The sequence below is a fragment of the Aspergillus luchuensis genome, chromosome 4, assembly GCF_016861625.1.
Source record: "Aspergillus luchuensis IFO 4308 DNA, chromosome 4, nearly complete sequence".
NCBI lineage: Eukaryota > Fungi > Ascomycota > Eurotiomycetes > Eurotiales > Aspergillaceae > Aspergillus > Aspergillus luchuensis.
Window position 1 is genome coordinate 349890 of NC_054852.1, and position 24177 is coordinate 374066.

The window sequence follows — 24177 nt, forward strand, 5'->3', positions numbered from 1 at the left end:
ATTACATCCATTAGAATCTGCCCATCTACAAATTTCCGAGAAAACCAGTCAAACTCCACTGTCAAACGCCAAATACACAATATGACCAACACGATACAAGTACTCGCAAAACAACAGTAGTCGAATGGGGAAAACAGACTATATACAGGAACCCGAGCACACTCACTCAATACCATCCCCGAGACGGTTGGCAATTTCCATCAGCGACTCCTTAACCCTGGCCTGCCACTCGAGAAGCTGCTTCTGCCGTGCCATGCGCGTGTTATAAACGAACTTGATCTGTAGGGAGTCTCCGATTACGATGGCCTGGGTCTCAACCAGCGCGGTACGCAGAAGACCGGACCCAGATCCTGTCGCCTTTGGCTTGTTCACGTCCACATAGCGAAGCACAGAATCGTCGCGCTCCAGCTGTTGATACTGACCAAGATAGTTCATAGACAACTCAAACGGACTGTGGTGCTCAAAAGCGGCATGGCCATCCTCGGTCAGCCAGCGGGTTGCCCAGTAAGGAACCCCGTTGCCCGGCACACTGGCGCGCACATCTCGCACAGCCTGCAAGTCGTCGACAATATCACCGGATGGTTTGATCACTACCGGAGTGGAGGAGGTAAACCATCCGATAGTGTTGGAGACATCAAGCTCTCCGCCAAACTCATCCCGACCATGACTGTAGATAAAGACCGCAGGTACCGGACGGTCAGCGAACGTCGCGCTAAAGGCGTGGAAGATTGCCGACAGAAAGATGTCGAGCGGCTTAGTCTGATACTGATGGTTGCATTTTCCCATCAAGCGGGAGGTTGTATTGGTGTCTAGGGAGAACTCCTGGATAGTTTCGGTCACGAATAGGTTCATAGTCTCCTCCATCTGCCAATAGTCGTATAGGGGAGCAGGGACCGAGAAAGGCAGCACGTATTCGGGTGTCCATATCTCATCGGCATGCTCCTTGAGCTTACGGCACCACAAGGCAAATGAGTCGGAACGGTGGGAGGTGATTGCCCCAGTGGATAAGCCTTGTTGTATATCTTGGAGGAGAATGCGCCATGAAACGGTGTCGATGATCATGTGGTGTACAGTAAGTCCAACATACCGGTCTCCGTTCGGAAGTTTGAAGACTATGGCACGCATCAATGGACCACGCTGCAAATCGAAGCCAGACTGGTTGGGCGCAGTGTATGGTTCGATAGCTTTCAAGTCAGGCACTTCCATCTCCTGGTACATATGACTATTGGACCGGTCCAGAGGAATATACTGCATCCAGCGACCTGAGTCATCGCGCTGAAACCGAGCACGGAGCATGGGATGACGCTCTACAGTTGCATTCACTACCGGCTCTAGGTCGGAATCAGAATGGACCGATAACAGGAATGTAGTGTTGTAACGATTGAGATCGCAGTGCTGTTTCAGGTCGAACTCCCAAGTCTGCTGAGGAGAGAGATTAAATGGAACACCGACATCGTCTTCCATTGGCTCAGCACTTTCATCCAGAGCTCGCACTCTTAGTGCTAATTCGGCGATAGTAGGACATTGAATGAGATCTTTGACTGCGAGCGATAGCTTGACATCACGACACTGAGCGATAACCTGCATGGCTGAGATGGAATCTCCACCAAGACTCTGGAAGGACCGCTCCATACTGATATTTTCTTCAGGTCGGTTCAGCACGGAGGCCCAAATGCGTCTCAGCTCAAATTCGGCAGGTGTACTTGGGCCGCGGCCGCTGGCTTTGGCTCCTATGTTGGCAATCTGCTCATATGTGGCATTGTCCAGGGTTTCGACCCAGCGTCGGACCTTCTTCCGGTCCAGCTTTCCGGAAGGCAACAAGGGGATCGCGTTCACTGGTACCCACAGGGCCGGAACCATGTAAACCGGAAGGGCTGCAGATATGGTGTTAGCAATTCTGGTCACGACCGCCATAACTTCGGGTCGCCTGTTCTCTGGCACGAGAGACAATCGTTCGTCCTCGACAGGAAGATCAAACCCCTTGAAAGAAACAACAGCTAAGAGCTGCTTCTTGAACGGGCCCTGAGATGGGAGCAAAGTAAGTGCATGGCGGATATTCTCATCGCGCTCGACATTATACTCGATCTCGCCCAATTCAACACGCTGGCCGCGAATTTTGACCTGCCCATCGGCTCTGCCGATGAAATGAATTGTGCCATCTGCATTGTATCGCACGAGATCACCAGTGCGATAATACCTCTCGCGCTCCCAGGATCCTGGAACAAAACTCTTCTGTTCGACGAAGGCAGCAGCTGTTTTCTCAGGATCTCCCAGGTAACCTCTCGCCAAAATGGGTCCTGAGATCAAGAGCTCTCCAACAGCACCAATGGGGAGTAACTTAGAAGGCTGCTTCGCATCAACAACCCAGAGGACGCCACCAACTGCATGTCCAATGTTGGCTGGATCGGTAGTAGGTTGCAGCCCCGGGTTAGCTGCTGCTGCCACAGAGCACTCACTAGGTCCGTATCCATTATACAGCTGTACCCTGTCAGCCCAGTTAAGAATATCACCCTTTGAAAGAGCTTCTCCGCCAAGAATCAGCGTTTTAAGTGAGGGCACATCGGATGGCTGTAAGAGTTTAAGAACAGATGGAGTAAGGAAAGTCCAGTTGATATTGAGCACATTAATGCAGTGCTTGATATCCTTGCTCAAATCTTCGTCTGGCACGCATATGCAGGCACCGAACATGAGTGATGTCATGATCTCTAGGAGACTAACGTCGAAGCTGTAGGAGGCAAACTGCAGCACTCGAGATGAGGGACCCAGGCAGGCAAGCTTTCCTTGAGCCAGGGCTCCAGAGCAGAAGGCAGCATGTTGCACAACACATCCTTTGGGCTTGCCTGTGCTGCCAGAAGTGAAGATGACGTAGGCGTCATCATGGGGGCGGGCTCTCACGACACCTTGGTGGAGATCATCTCCTTCGTGCTTTAGCTTGTCGAGGAGAGCTTGATCAACACTGACAATCGTTGGAACCAGATTGCTCCAATTCGAAGCGTATTTTGGAGATGTCAACACAACATTGGCTGCAGTTTGAATAGAAACCTCGCGGAGGCGCTCCACCGGGGTTTTAGGGTCGAGCGGAACGAACGCAGCTCCAGTACCCAGGACAGCAAGCATGGCAACGATAGCCCATGCTGACTTTTCGAATGTCAGCGGCACGTAATCTCCGACGCCAATACCAAGGGTCGTTAAGTATTGAGACAGAGACAACCACATTCGCCCAAACCTCTCATAAGTTATTTTTTCAGCCAGAGTGTCAATCGCAATAGCATGAGGAGTGCGCATAGTCTGTTGAAGCACGAGGTATGGAACTGTAGAAGATGCCGTTTCTGGCACATTCTGGTTCCAAGATGCAATTTGCGACAGATCATACCGGCCGATAACACTGAGCTGATCAACTCGGGCCTCAGGGTTCTCAACTACGGACTTGAGAATGGCAGAGAATGTTCCCGAGATGGACTGAGCTTGGGATTCCGAGATACTGTCGGTCCAGTATCCGAGTTTGATGTCCAGGTTGTTCGGCGAATCGATAACGTGAACCGTAATATTGTACTACGCCAGGTTAATTATTGCAAATTGTTATCGAGTGGAATCATACCTCTGTCGGCTCTCGTACGACGAGTCCCTTGAAGTCAATATCAGTCACAGTTTCGTCGCTGTCAACGTCAGTCATCGTCTGGAAAGAAATGCCAGTGTTGAATAAAGGCATTCCTGCGAGTCCAAGTGCATGTTGAATCTCTGCAAGCGAGCAGTGCTGATGTGCAAGAGAATCCAGGAACTCTTTTTGGCAAGCCTTCAAGGCATCCTTGACAATAGTGGAGTCGTCTAGCAATGCCTTACATATGAGGACGCTGATCGTTGGCCCGACCATGTTAACTAGGTCTTCGACGGGCGCATCTCTTCCAGATGCCAGATAACCGAAGCAAATATCGTCTCGACCAACATACACCCGACAGACAAGAGCCCAGACTGTCTGCACAAGGTTGGATATCGTAATACTGTGGGAGACACAAAAGTCGCGCAAAATGCTGGCAGGAACCTCAAGCGCTACCTCGGCGTACTTCAGCTCATGTGTACCCTGGGCCTCAGCCAAACTGGGAAAGTAGCATGGTTCGACCTCAGCAAGATGGTCCTTCCAGAAAGTGATGCTGGCGGACATGTCATTTGCAGCAACATATTGGACAAAGTCCCTGTACTTGGCACCTCCATTGGGTCTAATTAGTGTTCCCGCGTAAGCTCGCTTCAGGTCTCTCAGAATCAGTGACTTGGATACGCCATCGACGATGGTATGGCTAGCGTCAACTCTGCAGAGCACACTACCGTCCGCTGTGAAATTGATTGAAAACCGATGGGGAGGCACCACAGGGTTGGTGCTTAGGTCGATTGTCTCCTCCAGCACAGACCCAACATCGACATCTGAGCAAGGCGTTACTGAAACTTCCGCTCTAGGACGTCTCAGAACAATTTGAGCGTAGGGCTCTTTGCCACCAAAGTCTTCGGTAAAGATAGTCCTCAGGGCAGGGTGGTAATCGACTACCTTTTGCCATGAGGAGAGCAATCTACCGATGTCGATTGTCTCGTCAGTCTCGCGGGACGTCACCTCCCAGCCGATGGATACGTTGTAACTGCCCTGCTTCCTGGCTTGACTCATAAGCAGACCTTGCTGCAATGGAGAGCAGGGATATATGTCCTCTATCTGATGTGACCTGAGACCAAGCCGTGGAAGGTGGTGACGATTAACTCTGTCAATGGATGTATAATCGAGTGCAAGTAATGGGATGTCCGCCAATGTAAATTCCCTGACCGTGTTGGGTGCTAGGATCTCGACTGCTTGCGCGATGTTCCGTCTGTACTGGTCGACAAACAGGGATAGCTTCTGAGCGCTGACTTGAGCGGACCCGACCGTGATTCTGAACTGTCCAGCCTCAAGGAGACATGAAACCTCGATTAATGTGTCGACGATGTCGCCCAAACCGTGTCGTCCATCTGGAGTGATCTGCTTCAATACAGTACCATCTATAATTTGGCCACGCAAGCCGTAGGTGAAGATGATGTTGGAAGAGCCAAGCGTGCTACTTTCGTCTCTTCGGCGCATATTGTCCTTGATCTCACGGATTAGCTGAAGAGTGATCTGATCCGAGTGTTCCACAGGCACGTGCACGGATTGCATCGAAGAGAATTGACCAACAAGGCCTCTCAAGTCCTTGCTAAGAGTAGACTCCCGGGCAGAGCTCTCGACAATAGCCTGGGAGGGTTGGCCCTGCTCCTTGAAGATTTGGTAATATGAGGGGATCAATGCCGCCAGAAGTAGGTCCGGTGTGTTGGTGCCGTACTTCTCGTTGCAGGGTCCAGTGAGAAGCCCTGTAATTTCGCAGTCGAGTTCTAGCGTTTCTGTAACATATTCCCGATCTCCACTGACAGTGGCAGTGGTAAAGGTTTGCAAAGAGCTGGCAATAGCCTTCGTGCCACGTTCGCTTCTGAGGTGGTCAAGCCAAGCATGTGAGAAATCGTCTCTGCTCCAAAGCTTACTTTCCCAGACATGTTTCGTTTTGTCGTCATCTGACTGAAGCAAGTAATCGAGGTGACCAATAACAGTACTCAGAGACTGAGAATCAAGGGTGGCTGCATGAATGACAAGAGAGATGTGCTGTATGCCGCGAAGAGAGAACAAATCAATCATAAAATTTGGGTTACCATTTATACCAAGGCACGTCTGACGACGTTGCACAATCTCTTTCGCTTCTTCCAAGCTAGAAATATGGTTCAGGTTCAGGTGGTAAACTGGAGTTTCAAGCTCGTCGTGGTCTTTGAATGCTTGAAACCATTCCCCATTTTGCTCCTCGAACCGGAGAGTGAGCGCTGGATAGGAAGAAGTGATGCTTTCCAAGGCATTGCCGAGTTGCTGAATACTGACTTTGTGATTGAGCTTCAACAGTATAGCGTGGTGGATGGCACTGTTGCCAGAACGTGACGCTTCGAGGAAGGTGCGCTGTAGGTGCGACGTCGGAAGGTGATCTGCCTTGCTTCCCAGGAGCACATGCGCCGAGCCAGACTCCTCTATCTTAGAAGCAATTTCAGAGACGTTGTGCCGCAATAAGTCAGCTACCAGAACCGTCACTCCAAGTTTGCGGAACTCAGACATGACAGCCATCGCTTTGATAGAGTCACCACCCACAGACAGGAAGTTGCTGTATTTGCCAATTTGCTCCTCCGGTATATTCAAGATTTTCGACCAGACCTTCTGTACCAATGTCTCTGTATTGCTCATAGACTCCTTGTTATCAGGTTTGTCGGAGTTACCCATGATGTGCTGGAAGGCCTCGGTGCTGATATCAGCAACGAATTCCGCAACCTTCTTCCGGTCCATCTTGCCCGATGACATGAGCGGAAGACTCTCCAGGGCAATCCAGACGGTCGGGACCATATAGGAGGGAAGCAGACGAGACAGCCTCTTTGCAATTGCCTGTGTTTCTTCTGCGGCCTCGGCATGGTCTATCAAGCGGATACTCGGGTGTGTCTGCACCGAGGCAGTCGTATATTGCTTATGAAGAGACACAACACCAACTAAGCGGGATTTGCAAAGACCAGTGTATGGCACGAGTGCCATACCGTTACGGATGAGTGTATCTGTCCAGAGATGGTGCTCTACCTCCCCTAACTCCATGCGCTGCCCATGGAGCTTGACCTGGTGATCCTTACGTCCGATGAAGTGGATCATACCGTCTGCGTCGTAGCGTACCAGGTCACCCGTTTTGTAGAAGCGATTCCAGATTTGTGAAGTACCCGGGGTCATCCACGCAGGGCTTTGGAAGAAAGCTGCTGAGGTCTTCACAGGGTCTTTGAGGTACCCACGCGAGACAATGGGTCCTTGGATGATCAGCTCACCTGTGGCGCCAACAGGGAGTAGTACGTTGTGATTTTGCGGATCCACTATCCAGCATACACCACCGATCGCTCTACCGATATTCCGTGGGCTGGACTGGGGGTTTAGCTGAGTGTTGGCAGTAGCTGCGACAGAGCATTCACTGGGCCCATAGCCGTTCATCAGCTGGAGCCTTCCAGCCCATGTCATCATATCTGACTCTGACATAGCTTCGCCTCCTAGTACTAGGGTCCTCAAGAGCGGCAGTTGATCGGGAGTCAATACCTTCAGGACCGACGGCGTCAAGAAAGCCCAGTTGACACGGAAGTCATTCATAGACTGGACAAAGTCTGCACGCCCAAGTTGCTCATTCGGGATGCAGATGCAAGCGCCAAAAATAAGCCCCGTGAGGATCTCCAGAATGCTCACATCAAAGCTGTATGAGGCGAACTGAAAGATCCGAGAATGAGGTCCCATGTTGGCCGCTTCGCCCTGCCGCAGGGATCCGCTGCAGAAGGACTGGTGTTCAATCATCGTGCCTTTGGGCTTTCCGGTGCTACCAGAGGTAAAGATCACGTATGCAAGATTCTGAGGTGTGACAGCGACTGGAGCAAGGCACCTGTCACCACTCGTCATGACTGTTTGTTCATTGACTATTATTGCCTTAACAGAGAAGTCCTCGAAAAGATCGTGATATTTGGCTGTCGTCAGAACCATCGGTGCATCGACTTGGCTGACAATCTCTCGTAGGCGTGATGGAGGGTGCGTCGGGTCGAGAGGAACAAAGGCACCACCGGCTTTGAGTACTGCAAGCATTGCTACGACATACCATGCAGTCTTCTCAAAACATAGTGGCACAATTGCCTCAGCCTTGACTCCTAATTCAACTAGTACGGTAGCTAGACGGTCGGATAGGGAATCCAGCTCTGCATACGTCATCTGAGCATCCCAAGAGTCAATAGCAGAAGCCTGTGGCTGCAGGGAAGCTCTCTGTCGAACTAGTTCATGAGCACACTCAATCACTGGAGAAGGAGAGTTAGAGTTCCAGTCGAGGATCTCCTTCTGGCTTAGCGGACCCAAGTAGGTTGCACTTGCAAGATCAGTGTCCGGGTGGTTGTTGACCAATTCGAATGTCTGACGGAGAGTATCAGCCAAATGGACTGCGAGGTTCTCTGTTACCGTGGACGGGGTATAGAGCATATGAATGTCAATGCCATTCTTAGTATTGATGGCATGAAGCTCGAGGTCAAGCTATACGTGGTAAGTCTTTATCTTTGAGTTGCTGTTAAGCAGGTGCGCTTTACCTCTGGTGATGGCGAGATGGGTCTACCAGCTACAAGTTCTTCGCGAAGGATTATAGCGCTGCGGAAGGTTTGATATGGTTGAGCATCGGGCTTGGCGTCTTGTGCTTCCAGCATGGATTGAGGAAGTTGGAGAGTTGTCCTCACTGCTTCGAGAAGGTCTTCGACTTTGAGAAATTCGTCCACATCAAATAATATAGCTGTTGCCATTGTTAATCCCTAGTGCTTTCGGACCTCGACATACGATACTCACTCGTGGAGCGGGATCCAGTTGCTGTCTCGTCATGGTATTCAAATTTCACGCTCTCCGTACTATAGCAACGAAGGGCAAGGCCAAAGGCTGTGCAGAGGATCTCGGATACCCCAGATATGGTGCTAGTCTTCCCTTCAAGAGGCAAAAAGTCATCTATAGAAACGGGTTGCTCCGAGTCTGAGATAAAGTCATGCTTGACACTCTTGACAGACTTAGGCTCGATGCTAAGATGAGGTGGCTCAGGGGTGGATAAAGCAATTGGAGCCATTTGGGCAGCTGGTCAATGAGAGAAAGGTAGAGTTTGCAGATGAAAAAGATAGACTGCAGGTCACATTGATTAAAAGGAACTTATGGAATGAGAAAGAAAACCTCGCCTAGGGAAATGTCCATATCGACAAGGCTTGTACAAAGATGCCCGGCCTTCCAGAGGTTGGATTGAGCCTGAGAACCAACACTACGTTTCCCTGTCAGCTTCGTGTCGGAGACATCTAGCAACAGGGGCTGAGCGAATCTATCGAGCAAGTGAAGCTGATACGATTGTGGCATGCAGCCATCGCGTAATTGCCTCATGGCCTGTATCGACCCTGGTCTCGATACCAGCTCTGATACCGAACCGTCACGTATTTGGTATCTAACGCTGTTACGGTAATTAAGGGTGTAATGATACCGTGATCGGGGAGAACTGTCAAGGGACCCACCGGCCACATGGATAGCAAGGATCCTTCTTGCATGGTCCAAGGCTTCGCTCATCGCGCCAGCGCCGATCGTGTGGGGTCCAAAACATGAAAGTCCAAGCGTCGCTGCAGGATCCGACCTGTTCCAATGGCGTGGTTATATTTACGCACCCGCCAATGAGCGCCACCCACGCCTGGACAGCGTCTCCGCGGTCGTTTGCGCCTATGATTATGCCCCTCTTGGACAGACAGGCGCTCAAGCTGGCGCATTACGCTGACAATGTCGGGGATACGCAGGCAGCAGCTCTCTGCTGGTAATCCATCTGAGGAATTCGAACAGTATTGGAGCATCCCAAGCATTGCTATGAACTTAGGCAGTGCGACTCATCGAACACCATAGGAGTGAGTCCTGGCAGTCCGAGGTCTAAAGTGCAAACTGTATCGCTTTACTCCAGATGGCCTAAATTTACGCTTGCTGCCAGTACTCCGCAGAATTGGCGAAGTTGCAATGAACTGCTCTATCGCATCCGAAGATACTTTCGGGCCTCAGGCTCGAGACTGCTATGGCGGCTACGACTTTACTCTGCTGTTCGAGGAGTCTGTGATGACGATCGGCCCGATCGGACTTTTACTCCTTTGTCTTTTCCCTAGAGTGGTCTACCTACACAGAAAGGAACCGAGAGATGGAAGTAAAGATGGCGCTTATACGGCTAAACTCGTAGGTCGCATATCTTGTTCTCAGTGCGCCCAAGTCGTCGCATCGTTAACTTGTCACAGATCAGCTACGGGTGGTTTGCTGCCATCCAAACGGCTATTTTAGTATCATGGACATCAAGTAGTGAACCCGTGACACGCACGACTATCCCAGCTGCGGTGCTCAGTCTGGTCGCTGCTATTATGCTCGGTGTCGCATCGCAATTTGAACACACGCGCTCTGTGAAACCGCCCCTTCTCACCGAAATCTACCTCCTTCTTACCATTGCCTTCGATGCTGTTCGACTACGCACGCTATGGGGTGTTGGGTATCAGGGTCACATATTTAAGCTATCAACTATCTCGGTTGTGTGGAAGTTGGTCTTACTCGTGCAGGAAGCCTGGCCTCGGGCGCTTGGTACATTGGAACAGTCATACAGTCCTGAAGAGAAGGTCGGGTGGATCAACCGGCGCATGTTTTGGTGGGTTAATCCGCTACTGTTTCTGGGCTCCAAGAAAGATCTACAAGCGGATGATCTCTTCACTCTAAACCGGTCCTTACAGTCTGGAGTTTGTTCGAAGAGCTTCTCCAAGGTGTGGCAGAATTGTAGGCTTGTCCCCGTTTCTTTTTTGCATTTTGCTAAGTATGAGCAGCAAGCCCGGAAAGAAAAGGCAAGAAAAATGGACTTCTCTGGATTATGGCGTGGGAGCACAAGCTGGTTCTTCTCACGGCCGTCATTCCTCGACTGTGCTTCACGGCTTTCACCTTCACCCAGCCGTTTCTTATTGATGCGGTCGTCAAATACCTGCAAACTGTGTCGGAAAAGCACAATCGCAAGGATGGATATGGGCTTCTTGGTGCATATATCGTTGTATATGTGGGTTTAGGGGTGAGTTCGGTCAAATGTTTGGTGCTTTGCGAAATGCTAATACTGCTTCAGATTTCCGAAGCCTGTTACCAGCATATCACCTACCGTACTATCGTCCTCATGAGGGGTTGCCTTGTGCCGCTAATCTATGAGAAGACGCTCTCGATGGATCCGAGAACCGCCGAAGAATATGCACCGGTAACGTTGATGAGCGCTGACATTGAAAAGATAGCCTTTGGTATGCGCTACATGCATGAAGCTTGGGGTAATGTCATCGAAATAGCTTTGGCACTGTGGTTGCTCTATCGCGAGCTAAACTATGGAGGACTGAGTCCTATTCTTATTGCAGTCGGTAAGTCTTACCACCGGAGCAGACAAGCTAGGACTGGACGTTAACAGTCTGCTAGTGTGTGGAGCTACTGCAGCAGCCATGGCACCGGCTGTCGGACGTCGTCAGGCGACTTGGGTTGAGGGCATACAAAAGAGAATCGACGTCACGACATACATGATCAACTCCATGAAGAGCTTGAAGTTGGAAGGTCTTACCCCTTGGTTCATGGATTTTGTACAAGATTTGCGAATTCAGGAGATAGGATACGCTAATCGCTTCCGATCCTTTCTTATATACGCTGTCAGCTTGTGTTAGTACATTGCTTCATGGCTATTTGATTACTTTCTTACTCACATACACCAGCATTCGGAACTTCAGTCATATCGCCCGTGGTCGGCTTCGGTATATTCATCGCCTTATCACGATCTGACAATGGCCCGGAGCTGACCACCGCAAGAGCATTTACAACTCTGTCTCTGTTTTCAGTCCTTCAGAACCCAATGTCAATGCTACTGCAATCGGTACCTAACCTCATTTCGGCCGTTGGATCTATCGAGCGTGTCCGCGTGTTCCTGATGACCGAGAACACCAAAGAAGTCGGCTTCCTCAGCTCCTTTACCTCCGAGCAAACCTTGTTCCCAGAAATGGAAAACCTCCGAGATATGGAATTGAATAATACAGAGATGGTGAATGCAGTCGAGGCGCTGAACTGGAGTGTGGGATGGGTATCTACTCGCGAGCCGGTTGTGAAACGAATGACTTTCAAGATCCGCCCGTCTACGCTAACGATCATTACGGGCCCAACTGGGTGTGGGAAGTCGACTTTGCTGGCTGGTATGAGGGGTGAGACAGCCGTCACAAAAGGGTACATGAAGTGTCGCTATTCGTCTGCCGCATTCTGTAGTCAAGATCCATGGCTCCAGAACGGAACAATTCTGAGTAATATCCTTGGCCCTGCGACCTATGAGCCGCGGTGGTTCCGGGAGGTCACGCAAGCTTCTGGGTTGAGGCAAGACCTGAGGTCGATGCCGTTGGGTGTTCAGACGGTTGTGGGAAGTAAAGGACTGTCATTGAGCGGTGGTCAGAAGCATCGAGTGGTGAGTCACTCTAATCTTCTTGGAGGTCATCGTTTCTGAGCACTGATCATCAATATGACAGGCACTTGCTAGAGCGCTCTATTCACGACAGCCCTTGTTGCTCCTCGATGATATATTTAGCGGGTTCGATGCGGACACAGAGAAGCTAGTGATAGCTCGGCTGTTCGGTCAAGGTGGCTTTTGTCGGAAACACAACCTGACTACCATCCTTGCAACCCATTCCAGTAAGTAATCTGTTTAGACGCTCTGGAGAATAATAGAAACTAAACTCGATGTCAAAGCTCGCCTTGCCTCCTCCGCAGACTACACCATCACGCTCGACAGCAAAGTCCGTTTCTCAGAAAAGGAGGATTCCATTGTTTCCAGCCTCCCCGGCCCTAGCGGAGGAGACTTCCTCCCAGAGCCCGTGATGAGCGATGCAAGACTGAGCTGGATCGTGAGGCAGTCCAACCCCGATGTTCCGCACGAACTTGCCGCACAGCTTGAAACATCTGATGCTAGCCGTCGGACAGGCGATGTGACAATCTATAAGTACTATCTTGAAATGGTTGGGATTCTCAACTCCGTGGTATTCTTCATCGCGGTCGCGATCTTCACATTCAGTTTGGCATTTCCGAGTAGGTAATATAATCGCTTTATCTGATTAAAGCTCACATTCGCAGGTGTATGGGTCCAGTGGTGGGCTGCTGCAAACGAAAAGCACCCATATAAGGACCTTGGGATGTATTTGGGCGTGTATGCGTTTCTAGCAGTTATGGCGGAACTGTCATTGTTTCTCGGATGCTGATAAGTATTTATCTTAATCCTGGACAAGGCAAGAGCTGACACGAAGTACGCATATGATGAGCAATATGATCCCCCGGGCGTCAAGAAGATTGCATAAGATTCTGCTTCGCACTGTTTTGAAGTACGTTCACTGCTCTCCTATCATCGCACTACTAACTTCTGCAGCGCTCCGATATCTTTCTTTCATACGACGGATTCTGGCGTGACTACGAACAAGTAGGATAGCCACGGCTGTACTTTGACATGAAGCTTACAGGCACATCAGGTTCAGTCAAGACATGCAACTAGTGGATATGGAGCTACCACTTGCTCTTGTTGAGACGAGCGTTGGTGTGTCCAAAATGTCGCCCTCCCATACAGAACGCCACTAATATTTAGCCAGCCCTCATGTCTGCAATAGCACAGCTGCTAATAGTTTTCATCACTGGAAAATACCTTGCAGCCATCATCCCACTATGCCTTGCAGTCTTCTACTTTTTGCAAAAGTTTTATCTCCGGACTTCACGTCAGCTCCGGTTCATGGAACTAGAAGCTAAATCTCCCCTCTATTCCAACTTCATGGAGACCGTGACCGGACTGGTAACCATACGTGCGTTCGGCTGGCAAACTAGCTTTCTTGAGAATATCTGCGGTTTGACAGATGCATCGCAACGGCCGTATTACCTGCTCTTCGTTATCCAGAGATGGCTCACCCTCGTCCTTGACATGGTTGTGGCAGGAATGGCGACGCTGATTGTTGGAATTGCAGTCGGCGCTCCTGGTTCTATTGGAGCTGGTTCTGCGGGACTGGGGCTACTGAATATCATTAATGTGAGCGAAAGTCTGAAGCAGCTTATTTCGAACTGGACAGTTCTGGAGACATCGATCGGAGCAGTGTCGCGTGTCAGACAGTTTCAGGATGATGTTCAGCCTGAGGATAGGCCGGATGGACATATTGAAGTACCGGCGCGCTGGCCGGAGAGGGGTGACATTAAGTTCTTCAATGTCACTGCTTCTTATAGGTAATTTCTTTTCACATTGCTACGTATAAATACTAACTGGTGCATAGGACCGATAGCGAACCAATTCTCAATGACATAACATTGTCAATCTCAGCTGGTGAGATGGTCGCTGTTTGCGGTCCTAGTGGCAGGTATGTTAGCTTTGCCCCTCTTACAGGCTCCCAATAAATACTAAGGTCATCAAGTGGCAAGAGTTCATTAGTCCAACTCCTCTTCCGCCTTCTGGAACCCGACAATGGTCAAATTACTGTCGATGGGCTCGATCTTAGCTCTATCTCTTGCCAGGACATCCGATCGTCTCTCTCATGCATATCTCAGGCAGTGACCATCCTTCCCGGTACTGTACGACAAAACATAGACCCACTTGGGAAAGAATCAGAGGAAAGTGTTACCAATGTACTCAAAGAAGTCAAATTGTGGGACATCGTATCGACGCAACTTGGCGGCTTGGACGGCCAGGTGCAGGAAGAAAGCTTTTCGCAGGGACAGAAGCAGCTTTTGCGCTTAGCTGCTGCTATGCTGAGGAAGAGCAAGATTGTTGTATTGGATGAAGCGACTAGTAGGTATGTTTACTGTCGTATCTCAAAGCAAGTGACTGGCTACGGATTAGGTCGAAGATAGCTAATTTTCTACCGAACAGTGTCGACCCCGAAACTGACGCTCTCATGCAGCGTCTCATCCGGACAGCATTTGCAGACTGCACAGTTATTGCAGTTGTTCATCGACTCCATACAATTCTTGATTTCCACAAAGTAGTTGTCATTGAGAGTGGACGCGTCGTCGAGTGTGGCGCTCCGAAAGACTTGCTGGCCGAGAATGGCCTGTTCAGCCAACTCTACGGGAGAGGTACCACTACCTCCACCACCACAGACATGGATCCTGAGAAATCATGGCTCAAAATATGAAGCATCTCTTACCCACGCGCTTTTATCTCTTGGTTGGGGCTCCTACGGTGTTGTTTTCAGGCGTTGTGCTTATAGACCGTGGTTGGATGTGCTCGGTGATGTTTGGCGTCGGTGCATCTACTTCCGTTGAGTGGCTTACAGCAACGGCATTAGACCGATAATTGTGTATTCGACTTCATCTGTTGCATTCCTTTGTCTCCTAGATGCTTTTAGCAATGCTACTCTGCTTATGGAGCAGTGACTCATTAAACGGAATTAATTCCTTCATAATTCCAAATACTTCCGGATTAACCATTCCGGCTTATCATGCCACGTCGCCCAACGGTCGAGCATAAAAAGGAGAATTTCTCTCCAGATTTGGAGTATACTTGCCTCTGCTGTACGACTTCCTACCTCATCAAATTAATATAATCTTGTTTTGAGCATATTGAAGCATCAATTACCATGGAGTCCCACCATCTCAGCACCGTCCCGGATACCAACATCCATTTCACCATCGTAAAAGCTCAAACTTCCTCATCGTCTACGCCGCTTCTGCTCTTCCTTCACTACTGGGGCGGTTCCAGCTCAACATGGCACAAGCAAACCTCACTTACATCCCCATACACCCTCAGCAACGCATACAACACAGTCGCCATTGACCTCCGCGGGTGGGGCCAATCCACAGGACCCGCAGAGAGCTCAAAAGACTACTCCATTACTCCCATGGCATCGGACGTTGCCTTGGTGCTATCCCATCTCCAAAGTACCACCTCCCTCATCGACAACGGCGTGATCCTAATCGGTCACTCCATGGGAGCGAAGGTCACCCTGGCTACTCTTTCCAAACTCTCCGACAGCCTATTATCCCTCATCAAGGGCCTCGTACTCGTCGCCCCGGCACCCCCAACACCACTGATCCTGCCCTCTGAGATGAGCGAGCAACAACGCAAAGCATATGATAACGAAGCCTCCGTTCGGTGGACGGTCGAGAATGTTCTGTCCAGTGCGCAGAAGATTTCCAGTGACGATATGAACATGGTCATCAAAGATAGTTTGACAGGGAGTATTCTTGCTCGGGACGGGTGGATTCTACATGGTATGCAGGAGAATATCACATCTGCTTTGGATGAGGTCTCTACTCGGCTGTTAGGGCGGAAGGTTAGGGTTAGTGTACTGGCTGGAGCGGAGGATATTGTTGAGAACAAGGATCAGGTGGAGAAGGAGGTAGTTGGAGCGCTGGCTCAGAGGGGCTTTGAGGTGCACTTTGAGGTCCTCGAGGGAGTGAAGCACTTGATTCCGTTGGAGAACCCGGATGGTGTAGCTAGGGCTATTCGTTCTGTTGTCGCATAGTGTTTGTAAGCAGATTTCTTGACAAGGCATAAAGGGTCAATACTGTAATCATCAACCAGTGATGTGGCAATGTATGATATTTCGTGGACTTGGAAAGGTGCACAAGAGAGCATAGTCTATGAAGAGAACAAAGTAGGTGTCATATTTGTTTTACCTCTCAAAACCCAGTATTTTCATTCACTGAGTTTCAAATAAATTGTATGGATTGCTCTTACTTTAAAATTATCGATACCTAGATGGTGATCCTCACAGGGGTCGACTTCATGTTAGGGTGTGCTGGTGTCACCTGACACTGAAGCAGCTTGGCTATATCACGATTCTGTTCAGCACTCACGGCATTAGCTTCTCGCATGGGCCACAACCTACAAATGGAGGTTAGGGACGTACTGCTGACTGCTGACTGTTGTCCGAAGTGGGTGAATGGTTCAGCTACTGGCTGTCACTAGAATCCTGCCAAGGAACTCCGCCGTGGAGTTGTAGTTGAAAGAACTACTCCCGGTTATACTATATTCGCATCAACCAATAATTTTTTTCACCTACTTATCACCGATGCTGAAGGAATCACCGCTGCAGCTCTATGGCACCATGGGCACGAAAATAGAGTTTCACGAGTAGAAGCTGGCCACTATATTGCAGCAGCTAAGACACGTGTGTGCCACGTTTTGAAGGCGACTAGCGTTGGGGCTGGAATGTTCCAGGATTATTGCCTTCCTCAAGTATCGGTATTAGTATCAATATTAGTTTCGCAATGAGTCTCGCAGATGCCGTCAGGGACCGATGATTCCATCCGAAAGGATCCGAGGAGAGTCGGCTGCAGCCGCAATTGGAGGATCTCCCGCAAGGGATTCAGTTCCTGACTCACGAACAGCGATCCTCCCCTAATGATAGGCTGGGATCATCCCGGAGGGATGTGTCCATGCTTCGCCCGGTTCCAGTGACGAGATTCGACATTAGAGGCCTTACACATGATACACTAGTAAGGAACGTTTAGCGCGGTTTGGTTTTTCTGTGTATGTGTACGTAATACTTGTGACAATTAGTATTACTGTTTTACGAACAGTACGATCCTGTAAAGAACGTCAGATCACCATCACCGCACGTATACAGCCTCCTATTCAGCTCCGCCTCGTTGGATCCTGAGACAGGCATTTTTACGCTGCATGTTATCTGTATGCTCTACTCTAGCTTCTGGGTCGCCCACAATTGCTTCTCCAGACCGAGACCTCCGATTTGGCCCTCTTCCTTATCGTGAGATGACCCCATTGCCAAGCTTATCTCCCAATGCTACAGAGAGTGGTGGGATATATCACTTCAGAGAGCAACTATTTTGACACCCAATTTCTGGAGTATAGTCGAATCACATCTTCCTTCATTTCATCATCATGACTGTCAAGACGCCGTTGTCGAGTTTGAGCTCGGAATTCGCGGGCCTCACTCCCGAGATCTCTCGGCCGTCCTCTGTCGCCGGCGACAAACGGTCGTTAATCATTGCATATGGATCTGTTGATACGAGAATATCTCTACCTGCATTACAGCTATCGTTGGCAACTCAGTTATGGAAGGACTTCACATTGAATTTGCTTTCATCTTCACCACAGAATGACCTATCTACCAAAGAAGGACTCGTCGCCGAGTTCATCAACTTTTGCATCACCCGGTCTAGCGACGACACACATTGTGATGACGCCGCGGCAATACTGCAGTTGCTTGAGGCTCTCTTAGAAAGCTATGAGCAAGACTTTCTTGGTGGAAATGATATCCACTCCGCTCTGTCCCAGCTTGATATTCAACATAAGACCCCCATAATCAAAGCATACTTTGCAGCATACGGAACCCTCAGTCGCAAGTCTAGACGTCAACCTTCTCTCCTCCTCGAGTCCGCTACAGATGGACCGTCACGTATATACGCAATATTCGGAGGTCAGGGGAATGATGAGAAATACTTCGAGGACCTAAAAGATACATACGCGACGTACACCGACATCCTCCGTCGTTGTGTCTTCTCCGGAGCCAGATTGTTAGAGGAGCTCGCTGGGGCGCCCGCATTCAAATCTCACTTCCAACATGGATTCTCGCTGATGGACTGGCTGGAGAAGCCCGACTCTGAGCCAGAGGCGGCGTACCTTCTTTCTGCCCCCGTCAGCATGCCCTTAATTGGTCTCCTCCAAACGTGTCACTTCATCGTGGCTTGTCAAACAATGGGGCTCTCGCCGCGAGAGATGCATGGCTATCTGTCTGGCGTGTCAGGTCATTCACAGGGAATTGTCGTAGCCCTCGTGATTGCTGTCTCCGACACGTGGGAAGACTTCTACCGACAATCCCTCGAAGCCCTCCGTATCCTCTTCTACATCTCCTGTCGCAGCCACGAAATATTCCCTCCCCAGTTCATCCCCGAGTCAATTATACGGGATGCAGAAGACAACGGAGAAGGGGCACCTGGTCCCATGCTCAGGGTACGAAATCTTCGACCGGGTCAGCTACAGAAGATCATCGGAACAGTCAATAGCTACCTCCCGCAACAATCTCGAGTTGCTATTTCCCTCTTCAATGGTCCTCAAAATCTCGTTGTGACCGGCCCGCCTCTTAGTCTGTATGGGCTGAGTCGGCACCTACGTGGCTTGAAACCATCAAAGACCAGTCGCGAGGCACAGATCCCGGCCAGCAAGCGGAGACCTAAGATCGAGCATCGCTTCCTACCCATAACCGCACCCTTTCATAGCATGTCTCTGGATGAGGTCGTTCCTTTGGTTATGAAGGATCTCGCGGATATCACCATCACAGGTAACCAGCTGCGCATTCCGCTTTACGCTACAACCGATGGCCACGACATGCGCATTCACAAAGACAGAAACCTCATCGGTGATATCGTGAGCATGATTGCACGCGAACCTGTACACTGGGAGAAAGCGACCTCTCTTCCTAATGCTACTCATATCATCGACTTCGGTCCGGGCGGCAGCGCCGGTGTGGGGGCTGTCACCATGCATAATAAGGCAGGTCAGGGTGTGCGTCTAATACTTGGTAGTTCCATGAAGCATAGCGAGGAGTACGGAAACAAGGCAGAACTCTTCAATCATGACTCCGACTATCCCGTCGTTTATGCCGATAATTGGGCGGAGGCGTACAGGCCGCATCTGGCCAGAGACGCAACGGGTAAGGTTATTGTTCAGACCAAGTTCAGCGAGTTGCTGGGGCTTCCTCCCATCATGGTTGCTGGTATGACGCCGACTACTGTGCCATGGGACTTTGTCTCTGCTACCATGAACGCTGGCTATCATATCGAGCTTGCTGGAGGGGGATACTACAGCAAGGGTGCTATGGAGGAAGCGATCAACAAGATCGTGCAAAATGGGGTTCCAGGGCGGGGAGTGACATGCAATATCATTTATGCGAGCCCCAGTTCCGTCCGCTGGCAGATTCCCCTGCTACAGGAGCTCCGTGCCAAGGGCGTCCCGATCGATGGGATGACCATTGGAGCGGGTGTCCCCTCTGTCGACGTGGCCAATGAGTATGTCGAGACACTTGGCCTAAAGCACATTGCCTTTAAGCCCGGGTCGGTGGAGGCAATCCAGCAGGTCATTGACATCGCCCGCGAAAACAAGACCTTCCCAGTTATACTTCAGTGGACTGGTGGCAGAGGGGGTGGACATCACTCGTATGAGGATTTCCACGCCCCCATTTTGGAGACATATGGTCGCATCAGAGCGTGCAAAAACATCATCCTAGTCGCTGGTAGCGGCTTTGGTGCCGCCGACGATACCCTGCCTTACTTGACTGGAGAGTGGAGCAAAGCATTCAATGCACCATCCCTCATGCCATTCGACGGGATCCTACTCGGCAGTAGAGTGATGACAGTCAAGGAGGCTCACACCAGCCCTGAGGCCAAGCAGTTGATTGTAGATATCCCTGGTGCACATGATGCAGTCTGGGACCAGACCTATACACGACCTACTGGAGGAATCATTACCGTCCGGTCCGAAATGGGCGAGCCAATTCACAAAATCGCCACCCGGGGAGTCCTCTTCTGGGATGAGATGGACCGAACTGTGTTCAGCATTGCAGACAAGAAAGCAAGAGTTGCCTTCTTACAGGAGAACAAGAAGCGCATTATCGACGGCCTTAACAATAATTTCCAGAAAGTGTGGTTTGCGCAGGATGCAGATGGTAAGCCTTGCGAATTAAACGAAATGACACTGTCTGCAGTTGTGTGGCGAATGGTCGAGTTACTCTACATCAAGCATCAGGCTCGCTGGATACATCACAGTCTGCAGCAGTTGACATTCGACTTTCTTCAATGGCTCGAGGATATTGTTGGAGAGATGCACATCAATTTCGGGTCCCGGTTTTGGCGGGCAGTTGAACAAATCGATGAACCCTACACGGCCATTGAAGAGTTCTTGATCAGGCATGCTAGAGCAACCTCAGAGCTGATGGATGTACCAAGCACTCAGATGTTCATTCATTTGTGCCGGCGCCGTGGTCAAAAGCCCGTTCCATTTATTCCTGTTCTCGACGAGGATTTTGAGGTGTGGTTCAAAAAAGACTCACTGTGGCAGTCGGAAGATGTTCAGGCAGTGCCGGGCCAGGATGTTGGCAGGACCTGCATTCTGCATGGACCTGTCGCCGCCAAGCACACCACGGCACCAAACGAGCCAATCAAGCATCTGTTGGATGGTATTCACTCTCAGTGGGTCAAGTCCCTCGCGGCTTTGGGATATGGCAACGAGCAACCTCAGACACCTCTGACCGAAGGAGGTATGAGTGAAGTGCCGAGTGAAATATCTTTGACCAGAACATACGACCCTACAGTCCTCGGCAACGAGCTGCCTGCGGTTGAAACTTGGATGCAGCAACTGGCTGGTACGCAGAAGGGCTGGAGACATGCTCTCTTCTCGCAGAAATCTATCGTTCAAGGGCACAGTCTGTGCGATAATCCCGTAAGGCGACTCTTCGCTCCTCGGAACAACACCTACATTGAAATAGAGGAGTGCACATCTACGGAACAGTCGGTGGTCCGGCTTTTCGAGCGATCAGCGGATGCGCTACAGACTTTGGTCGTTGAGGTGCGTGCTGTTAGTGAGGACATCATCAAGGCCACGCTGTTCGAGAGTCGCACTATCACTGGAGCATCGGCAGGGCTCGAGCTGCTATTTAGCTACCATCCTGAAATCCCGTTCGCTCCGATCCGAGAGGTTCTTTCCGACAAGATTGAGCGAGTGAAGGATTTCTATCATAGACTGTGGTTCGGTGAGCCGCTGAGATCTCCTGGTGATCCCTCACATGAAGATGAATTCCACGGTGATGTCGTTACCGTAACAGCGGATGATATCAGAAGATTCAGTCACTCCATTGGCACTACGTCCGCACCGGGGTCTCATTCGAGGAGTCAGCAGAGAATGGATGCCCCTATGGACTATGCGATCGTTGTTGCCTGGAAATCCGTCATGAAGCCATTGTTCACCAACGGTATCAGCGGTAACCTTATGAAACTAGTCCACTTATCCAACCAATTCCGCAGGCTAGGAAGCTCAAACCCCATCCGGGATGGTGATGTTCTTTCGTCAAGAGCACGCATCCGAGCCATTCTGAATGAAGATTCAGGCAAGGTTGTGGAGGTTTCTTCCCTCATCACTAGAGATAATGTGGATATAGTGGAGGTCGTTAGCCGCTTCATGTACCGCGGATCATATACCGACTACGACATAGCCTTTCGGCAGACAAAAGAGCCCAAGATTGATCTCCAACTGACAAGTGTCAAAGATGTGGCAGTGCTTCACTCCAAGCCGTGGTTTGTGCCTGGCGACAGAGACCTAGACCTTCGGGGCTATAAGCTCACATTCGAGCTGGAGACACATGCCCATTTCCAAAGCAAGTCGCTCTACCGCCAACAAAGGTGCTTCGGTCATGTCTACGGTCGGTCTCCGGCCGGTGAGGTCCTCGAGGTAGCCTACATTGATTACACAGTCGGCGTCTCAACTAGCAACCCCATCATGGATTATCTCAAGCGCCATGGAAGTGTGGTCGAGCAGCCAGTTTTATTCCAATCACCAATCACTCTTGGCGGCGGCGAGATCCAGTTCAAGTCTCCTTCATCAAATGAAGAATATGCCGTTGTCTCCGGCGACTATAACCCGATCCATGTGTCCAAGGCCTTTGCCGCCTATGCAGATCTTCCGGACACCATCACCCACGGCATGCACATGAGCGCAAGGGTTCGTAGCTTGCTTGAGCAGCTGGTTGTCCCAGGCAACCCTGGTGGCTTTAGGCGCTATCACTGCAACTTTGTTGGAATGGTTCTTCCGCATGACGATGTGGACCTGGTCCTGCAACACGTTGGCATGGTAAACGGACGGAAGCTGGTTCATGCAGAGGCCCGACGTGCCGGTACTGGAGACAAGCTGATTATAGCGGAAGCTGAAATTGAGCAGCTCAGCACTGCTTTTCTGTTTACTGGCCAGGGCAGCCAAGAAAAGGGAATGGGCATGGAACTTTATGCCTCCAGCCCTGCGGCGCGGAAGGTGTGGGACCTCGCTGACAAGCATTTCGTCGAGACTTTCGGTGAGTATGTTTCCATCCACATGAGTACATTTTCTAACCTCCCTAGGCTTCCGCATTACCGACATTGTCCGAAACGACCCTAAAGAACTCAAGATCCACTTCGGCGGTGCTCGAGGACGAGCGATCCGCGAGAACTACATGGCTCTGCGTTGTGAAATGATCCATGCGGATGGGCGAACAACATCCGAGAAGATCTTCAACAACATCACACAGGAGACCAAGTCATACACTTTCCGATCCAGCACTGGCCTTCTGTCTTCCACCCAGTTCACCCAGCCAGCACTCACCCTCATGGAGAAGGCTATCATTGAAGACATGAAAGATAAGGGGTTGTTGGCAGATCACTGCAGCTTTGCTGGTCACTCTCTGGGAGAATACTCCGCCTTGGCGGCCATTGCCGAAATTATGCCAATTGAGAGTTTAGTATCTGTGGTTTTCTACCGCGGTCTGACAATGCAGATGGCAGTTGAACGCGACGAGCAAGGAAGGTCGAACTTTTCCATGTGCGCCGTTGACCCCAGTCGACTATCGAAGTGTATGTTCCTTCGCTGCTTTATGTGACTGGTTGCTGACTCTCTCTAGCATTCAACGAAGACTGCCTGCGGTGCCTGGTGTCGCTGATCGCCAGCGAAACCGGCTGGCTGCTTGAGATCGTCAACTACAACGTCGCCAACTCTCAATACGTCTGCGCTGGTGATGTAAGTCGATTGTTTGGGCTACTTACAAAATCCCTGCTAATACATTCTAGCTTCGAGCCCTCGACACCCTCTCCTCTTTGATCGGCGAAATCAAGCACCATCAATCTGACTTCCAAGCTATCCTCCAGGGTACCCAGCCTCTCGAGGATATCCGCGCCAGCATACTCGATACACTCCACCAATGCGCCAGCGCTGCCAAAGCCAAGCCTCAACCAATTCAACTTGAGCGTGGCGTGGCCACCGTGCCACTCCGAGGAATCGACGTGCCCTTCCACTCTTCCTTCCTTAGCCCAGGCATTACAGCCTTCCGTGCATGTCTCTACAAGTACATTGACAAGGATACATTGGATGCGGATCGCCTGGTGGGTAAGTACATCCCGAACCTGACGGCACGGCCATTTGAAGTCAGCGAAGAATACTTCCGGCAGGTGTTCCGGTTGACGAAGTCGCCGATTATTGCGAAGGTTTTGGCAGAGGTGAGTTGATGACCCTTGTTGTCTAGGTTATCAAATTCTAACTTGGTCGGTCCTAGTGGCAAGAGTATATAGATGTTGAGCGCGGGTTGGAAAAGGTCGCTCCGTCGTCGGAGGTTGTCGTTGCATAGTTGCATTTGGTTTATATATGATTTTGGCGTTGTTGATACCAGAATGTTCAATGATTTACTTGACCTTGTTATAATGTCATTCTATGTCCTATGTTGCTTGACTTCTGCGCTCTGTTAGTAACATTAGCAATATAGAAAAGACTAGATTGAACCAGGTTACCGGATATCGCTCTCAGTCCGCGCAACTATAAAAGTACAGTTAAACGAAGAGCA

General features: G+C 50.4%; 5 protein-coding genes across 5 annotated transcripts; 4 read left to right on the forward strand and 1 right to left on the reverse strand.

The window, feature by feature from the left end:
• Positions 1-162: 162 nt before the first annotated feature.
• On the reverse strand, positions 163-8684 carry AKAW2_40146A (non-ribosomal peptide synthetase; the record flags this gene model as incomplete). Its single annotated transcript, XM_041688445.1, has 4 exons — positions 163-3552; positions 3599-8113; positions 8167-8363; positions 8417-8684. The coding sequence occupies 4 exons, from the start codon at positions 8682-8684 to the stop codon at positions 163-165; spliced, it is 8370 nt and encodes a 2789-aa protein (XP_041542229.1).
• Positions 8685-9198: 514 nt separating this feature from the next.
• Positions 9199-9408, forward strand: AKAW2_40147S (uncharacterized protein; the record flags this gene model as incomplete). Its single annotated transcript, XM_041688447.1, has 1 exon — positions 9199-9408. One exon carries the CDS (start codon positions 9199-9201, stop codon positions 9406-9408), a length of 210 nt encoding a protein of 69 aa, XP_041542230.1.
• A 190-nt stretch (positions 9409-9598) lies between these two features.
• On the forward strand, positions 9599-14772 carry AKAW2_40148S (uncharacterized protein; the record flags this gene model as incomplete). Its single annotated transcript, XM_041688448.1, has 16 exons — positions 9599-9808; positions 9868-10390; positions 10438-10673; positions 10725-11004; positions 11060-11293; positions 11347-12080; positions 12142-12304; positions 12362-12697; positions 12743-12815; positions 12895-12987; positions 13032-13082; positions 13132-13196; positions 13249-13867; positions 13915-13998; positions 14053-14430; positions 14508-14772. The coding sequence occupies 16 exons, from the start codon at positions 9599-9601 to the stop codon at positions 14770-14772; spliced, it is 4344 nt and encodes a 1447-aa protein (XP_041542231.1).
• A 444-nt stretch (positions 14773-15216) lies between these two features.
• On the forward strand, positions 15217-16104 carry AKAW2_40149S (alpha/beta fold hydrolase; the record flags this gene model as incomplete). Its single annotated transcript, XM_041688449.1, has 1 exon — positions 15217-16104. The coding sequence occupies one exon, from the start codon at positions 15217-15219 to the stop codon at positions 16102-16104; it is 888 nt and encodes a 295-aa protein (XP_041542232.1).
• A 1382-nt stretch (positions 16105-17486) lies between these two features.
• On the forward strand, positions 17487-23964 carry AKAW2_40150S (putative PKS/NRPS-like protein biosynthetic cluster; the record flags this gene model as incomplete). The annotated part of the gene is made up of 5 exons (XM_041688450.1): positions 17487-22662; positions 22709-23197; positions 23245-23360; positions 23411-23836; positions 23893-23964. 5 exons carry the CDS (start codon positions 17487-17489, stop codon positions 23962-23964), a joined length of 6279 nt encoding a protein of 2092 aa, XP_041542233.1.
• Positions 23965-24177: the final 213 nt, after the last annotated feature.